Source organism: Triticum urartu, chromosome 1A, assembly GCF_056163025.1.
Source record: "Triticum urartu cultivar PI428250 chromosome 1A, HENAU_Tu73, whole genome shotgun sequence".
In the NCBI taxonomy this organism is placed as follows: domain Eukaryota; kingdom Viridiplantae; phylum Streptophyta; class Magnoliopsida; order Poales; family Poaceae; genus Triticum; species Triticum urartu.
The window spans coordinates 587,697,410-587,704,243 of NC_141873.1; the positions used below are offsets into that span (position 1 = coordinate 587,697,410).

At 47.1% G+C, this 6,834-nt stretch overlaps 1 protein-coding gene across 1 annotated transcript; it reads right to left on the reverse strand.

Annotated features, from left to right (window-relative positions):
• LOC147993160 (uncharacterized) lies at positions 1–2,575 on the reverse strand. Its single transcript, XM_087539246.1, has 4 exons — positions 2,481–2,575; positions 590–788; positions 278–306; positions 1–193 (listed from the first exon to the last, which is right to left on the reverse strand). The coding sequence occupies exons 1-4, from the start codon at positions 2,558–2,560 to the stop codon at positions 1–3; spliced, it is 501 nt and encodes a 166-aa protein (XP_087395372.1). The 5' UTR covers positions 2,561–2,575.
• Between the last annotated feature and the right edge of the window lie 4,259 nt (positions 2,576–6,834).

Sequence of the window (6,834 nt, forward strand, 5' to 3'; positions counted from 1 at the left end):
CTACAGTTTACTTTTGTTGACTTGCTTGGCTCCACTGTCTTGGAGCGCACTCTCAGCAGCCAAAAGACAACCCTCCTGCTCTTGTATTACACTTTGGCGGGCAGCAAGGCCACCAAGAATGATCCCACCAGTAATCCAAACAAATGCTGTTGCAGTCCACTTTGTCAGCTTCTTGGCTCTAGTTATCTGCCGCCTGCAGGCAGGTGGATGAGATGGCAAGAACTAGAGTAATAAGTATATATCAACTCGTGTAGCAGAGGAGAAACAAATCTGGTACCATTGAGGGTCATGTGGTCTTTGGCTTGACTTGAGTGCAGAGAGTGTTATTGAGGGTCATGTGGTCTTTGGCTTGACTTGAGTGCAGAGAGTGTTATTGAGGGTCATGTGGTCTTTGGCTTGACTTGAGTGCAGAGAGTGTTATTGAGGGTCATGTGGTCTTTGGCTTGACTTGAGTGCAGAGAGTGTTATTGAGGGTCATGTGGTCTTTGGCTTGACTTGAGTGCAGAGAGTGTTATTGAGGGTCATGTGGTCTTTGGCTTGACTTGAGTGCAGAGAGTGTTATTGAGGGTCATGTGGTCTTTGGCTTGACTTGAGTGCAGAGAGTGTTATTGAGGGTCATGTGGTCTTTGGCTTGACTTGAGTGCAGAGAGTGTTGAGCACATGTTTCTGGCCGGGAAGCCATGGAATTGGCCTGGGCTAGAGCGACGAGATCATACAACTCCTTCTTCTGCTGGATTTGGGCTGCAAGGCATCCTTTCTCCAAGGGAGGAGTGGATCTGGAAAGCTGGAAACACACAAGGAGCATTGAGAATTGATGACCAAATAATCTTGACAGGAGATGTGGTCCAAGTACAACATATATCGACATAATTCTATCTATAAGCAAAAAGGAATACGGTTTTACTGTCCATTTCATAGTAAGAGCACACTAGGCAGTTGATCTGGCTATGGAAACAAATAAGATGACAAAATGTCAAGTAGCACAGCAAAGTATCAATCTTGTTGTAAATTAAAAAGATGCTTGTTTTAAGTTTATTGCATTGAGAGTTAATGTACATATACTTACAACGGGGAGTTGAAAGCCCAAAACTGAACAAAAAGAAGTAACCAAATATATTGTAGGTGAACAGTTTCTGAAATCTGTAGCAGATGATTCTTTTAGTCATATGTGAATATATGTTAGTAGCGAGGTAGCTTTAGTTGAAGCATCAGAGTAACATTGAAAGAACTTGTACATGAAAATATACCTGCAACTATGCATCGAACAAAAAAGATTCCAAAAGAAATAAGAACTGGGAAGCAACTTGTCTGGAGATGAGATAATATCAGTAGCAATACTACTTCCAGAAACCGACTCCCGAAACAGGCTTTCGCCCTGATTTATATATAAAGCATTCATCGAACCAAGTACACAGCCGAACGATACAAGATGGAGAGGTAACCCTCATACAATGCCTATCCTAAGATAACCGGATCACGCAGAACTACTACACTACCGAAAGAAAGCATTGGAAAAACCGAGTACAACGCCACACAAAGTCCTAAACACCTAAGCTCCACGACAACGCCCTCAGAAGGGAAAACTACGCAAAGCGTCGCCGCTGTCGAGTATAGAAGAGACAAGGGTCTTCACCCGGATTCCTGGCACGAAGAGGAACACCACGACGATGTCTTCAAGAAGATAGCGGCGCCCGCAAGCGCCGCCGTCGTCGGCGACAAAGCACGGAGCTTTCGCTCGGCAGCTCCCCCGTGCCACACGAGGTCTTCAGGACAGGCGCAACGAGATCGGCTTCCCATGTCAAGATCGAGGCAATGCCACTGCCAACGACGGGGAGAACGCCCGAGCCACCTAGCGCTACCCTCCTGCCACCCACACGACCAAGAGGGAGAGCCACCATCACCGACATGGTGCCCGCAGAGGAGCAAACCATGCGGACTGCCATCTTGAGCCGCCGCTCCGGCATCCACGTCCAAGCCACCACCATCCATCCACATCACGGAGCACCAAGCTCGAAAGGAGGAAAGAAAGGGGTCTCCTTTCAGTCCTAGCCCGACACTAGTCACGGAATTTGGGTCGATGCCCCCACAGTAGGGGGCTTCCACACCTATACATCCCCCGCCAATCCCCGTGGACCGGAGGGGACACCATCCCGTGACTACCGACGGCCGCCGCTGAGCCCGCTCGTGCAACGCCTTAACCGTAATAACCGGCACTCTTCCCGAAAGGATAGCGGAAAGCCGACCACCACCACCGACCACCTTACCCTTGAGGAGAGCCCGAGCACCTCCCGCGAGCAAATCCCGGGCCACGCCCGACCACACCTACCCACAGGATAGCGGAAACCTACTGCCTACAAGTATAGATCTATTATATCCATCTCTTGTGAAAAAATATTTTATTTTACGGAAACCAAAAAATTGCTTAACACTGTCCCCAACGCTGTCCGTTTATTATATTGCAAGAGAGGGAAGATATCCTGTCGGTGTGCGCGAGCCGGCGAAGCTGCCCCGCCGCCGGACGCAGGATCCTCGTCGCAGCTGAGCGGAGGGAAGCCGCCATCGTCGCAGGCCTGCAAAGAAGCCGCCTTCCCGGTCGCTGGTTTGGTCGGATCGGAACTGGTAAAGGTTAGGGTTTGCCTTCCGCTTGCTGCACAGGCCAGTATGTCGCTCAAGCGTCCGACGCCGAGCGCGGCATCCACAGGTAGTCGTTGGGCGGGAACACGAACACGAACCCGAAACCCAAGCCCAAGAGCTTCTTCAGCCACGTCTAGGACGCGCTCAAGGACGTCTTCCTCATCGTGCTCCTCCTCTCCCTCGGCTTCGGCATCAAGGAGCACGGCCTCAAGGACCGATGGTACAACGGCGTCAGCATCTTCCTCGCGGTGTTGCTCGTCTCCTCGCTGCCGTGTCCGCCGTGAATGCAGATTTTGTGAGCTTATGCACCCGGGCCTCACTATCCTAGCACTTCAATGTTGCTTTGAGATCTGTGCTACACAACTACTTTATTACATGGAATTTTCTCTTTTTTTCCTCTCATATAAAACATGTCTTGAACTTCAAACTTTGCAGTATAACATAACTTTGTAACTAGAATGTGAGATAAAACTTTTAGATTTTTTTGTCCGACATAAATATGAAAAATAAGATTTTTTTAATCAAACAAATCTCATTTTGTATATTTATGTTGGACCAAAAAATTTGTAAGTTTTATCCCACATTCTACATAGAAAGCTTTGTTGTGCTGCAAAGTTGAAGTACATATACATGTTCTATATGAGAGAAACAAAAAAGAAAAAATTATTTGCACTAATCGTGATGCAGGAATAAGTGGTTGAATAAGAAGTACCCGGATACATAGGCTCTAAAACATGTTTTCGTGTCCGCCGTCAGCAACCACACCAGGCCAGGCAACGAGCTCATCGAGGGGCACGAGTTCCGCACCATGTCGCCGGGGCAGAAGGGCCACGTGGCAGCCGTAACCGGCGACAGCACCAACGACGCGCCGGCGCTCAAGGAGGCCGACGTCGGGCTGTCCATGGGCGTCCAGGTGGCCGAGGCGAGCTCCGACATCATCATCCTCAACTACAAGTTGGACATCCAGAAGTTGATCCAGCTCCAGCTCACCGTCAACATCGCAGCAGTTTAGCTGCACACCAGTCAGCTGATGCGAATTCGGCGTCAATAGATTTCTGAATGAATGAAGGAAGGAGATGTGTCCAGAGGTTGAAGAAGACTGTGGGCCATTGATTTTCCATCCAGCGGTGCAAAAATCGACTGACATCAAACCAAAAATTCAGCTGACTGATTTCTAGCCATTCCCACATCGCAGTCCTCATCATCGACTTTGTGTCGGCGACCTGTGGGTGAACCTGATCATGGACACCACAAGCGCTATGGCGCCGGCCACGGATACGCCCACCAAGACGCTCATGAACCGCCGGCCCATTGGCCGCACGGCGCCGCTCATCAGCAACCTCGCCGTGCAGGCGGCGTTCCAGATCGCCGTGCTGCTGGCGCTCTAGTACCGGGGCCGGTACCTCTTCAGCACTGATGAGAAGGCCAACGGCACCATGATCTTCAGCGTGTTCGTGCTCTGCTAGGTGTTCAACGAGTTCAACACGCGGGAGGTCGAGAAGAAGAACGTGTTCGCCGGGTCGGGGTGCTCAAGAACAGGATGATGTTCCTGGTCATCATCGCCGTCGCCGAGACGCTCGTCCTGCAGGTGGTCATGGTCGAGGTTGCCGGCACCAAGAGGCTGGGATTGGGACAGTGGGGCGTCTTCCTCGTCATCGCTGCCGTGTCGTGGCCCATCGGCTGGGCGGCGGAGCCGCAAACCGTCGTGATCCATTATCCATACTGCAGTGTTCATATTTCACATAAGTAGCTTAATTAGGAGCGCATTTTCTCGCAAAAAAATCTTAGTTAGGAGTGCAGCGTTTCGGTGCCCAGACTCATCTGCACCCGGTCAGAAAAAAAATCACAAAAAAATCCAATTTTTTGTGCAAGGTAGAAAATTCAATGTGTGAGGTCCGCTTCAATTTTCAAATATTTTCTTTTTTTGCCAGGAGCTGCTAAGATTTCCAAATGATTTGAAGATTGAAACAGACTTCATGCATCAAATTATCTACCATGCAATTTTTTTGAAGTTTTTTGAATTTTTCTAGTATTTGTTTTGATTTTTTTTTTTTTTTCATTTCTTAGTTTTGAAAAACAGAATAGCTATCTCTTGATTCTCTCATTTCAACTTTTACATTTAAAAGAACTTAGAGACAAAGGTACATTTTGTGAAGAAAATAACTTAATGAAAAAACAAAAAAGTAGATACAAAAATAGGGCACGGGAACAAAGATCAACCTCCCCATAGACAAATCCATTTTTGGAGTATTTCACAAATGCAATCTTGTCAACATATCTCTAAAAAATTCCACAATACATCATCGATGTGGCCTGCCACAGAACTTAAAACACTCATGAATGAACTATCAAACTTTAGTGGATGCAATATTCAAAAAGGAGTTACCAATTATTATATGAAAATATTTCAAGGCTATTTTCTGAGCATATTTTGGAATATGCGATGTCACTAAATCTATATCCGGTATCTTGTACTGGTTTCCATGAGAATTTTGAAGTCATGAACCTACATGTTCTAGTTCTAGCAATCAGAGCAGAACTAATAATTTGCGTATGAATGGATTTCACTCAAGCTATCTTACTTTGATGAAGCAAACTGTAGAAATATACCTTGTCCGAAGCTAATCTCGAGCTGAATTTGTTCGCTGTAACTTTCTTTGTTTGTGGTCTTAAATTTTGTCTTTTCAATGGATGGTGGAGACTTCCCAACTAATTAATTGTGGTAGAAGGTGGAGCTACCGTCAACACGATTGCATATGTACGTAGTACATACGTAACATGCCAATGATTCTGTGCGGGGGGAATACATCCTGGACCTCCTTCAAAGGAGAGGCTTCCCAAACAAGTTCAGGGAGTGGATCACCGCTCTTCTTAAGACATCTTCCTCGAGAATCATTCTCAATGGGATACCCGGCAATGCCATCAAACACGGAAAGGGTCTTCGACAAAGAGATCCACTATCTCCTCTCCTCTTTGTCATTGTCATTGATCCTCTCCAACAAGTTTTAATGTGGCCCCTCGCCGTGGGATTCTTCACAAGATCAGAGGGGGTGGCACTTGCTTCTGGACCTCCCTTTATGCGGACGACACGGCTGTTTTTGTCAAGCCTTTAAAGGAGGATGTTTTGAACCTTGCAACCATCCTATATTGCTTTGGTCGGTCCACGGGATTATGCACAAACTTCCAGAAAAGCTCTGTCGTCCCCATAAGATGCTGGAGCTTGAACTTGGACCAGATCCTCCACAAGCTTCCAACCTCCCGCGCCTCTTTCCCAATGAAGCATTTGGGCCTTCCTCTCTCCGTGTGGCAGCTCAAGAGGTTCGACTACCAATACCTCGAGGACAAGGTCGCAAGCAACCTTGTCTCTTGGGAAGGTGGGAATATCACCACAAGCCAATCCGTACATAGTAGTCATTTGGCTAACTGAATACCAAAAGACAAAAATGATCAACTAAGTTCACTAATCACTGCCAGATCGACCGCTGACTTGGATGGTTAGAGGGACCGTGGTATCCCCAGCTCACTAGGGTTCAAATCTTGGTGTTCACATTTATTTCTGGATTTATTTCAGGATTTTCGGCGATGCGCATTCAGTGGGAGAAGACGTTCCCGTCAACGACGAGGTGCCTATGATGACTTCGTAAATTTCAAGATGATATGCCGGTTCGGTCTTTCGGAGGCGCTCATAGGGGTAAGGTGTGCGTGCGTGCGTTCATAGGGGTGAGTGTATGCGCGTGTATATGCGCGCTTGTGTCTGTACTGATGTTCAAAAAAAAAAGATACAACCTAACCCGTCGCAGTCTGTATCTAGTGAATCCTCGAAAATATACCTTGGGCAAAGATCACTGCATCCCTTAGTGCAACACCTCCATGCACAGATGTTCAGAAACGACCTGATACACTTTGCACAACCACTATATTGATTCACTTTAACATCAACTAGTTGATCTAAGGCCTCTGCATGACTGCATCCACACTAATCCATGCTGTGGGATAGTGTACACACAAACTTCAGCTTGTAGAACAACATGACATCTTAAACAAATAGATGTGCCATAGCAGTTTCATGCACATGAGCAAGTTGGTTGCAGAAGTAAGATGCCAATAACAGAGAGGTGCGGTTAGTATGAACATCTTGGTAATATGAGCATCAGCAAATCTGGAAAAGAGCACCAGATGGTCAGGACTCAAATATGAAAG

Excerpts from the sequence above, each read along its gene's own strand:
- LOC147993160 (XM_087539246.1), bottom strand. The coding sequence starts at position 2,560 with ATGGCGGCTTCCCTCCGCTCAGCTGCGACGAGGATCCTGCGTCCGGCG. Across the intron at positions 307-589 it reads ATAACACTCTCTGCACTCAA|TCAAGCCAAAGACCACATGA; the intron begins GTCAAGCCAAAG and ends TCTGCACTCAAG. Across the intron at positions 194-277 it reads AGACCACATGACCCTCAATG|GCGGCAGATAACTAGAGCCA; the intron begins GTACCAGATTTG and ends ACCTGCCTGCAG.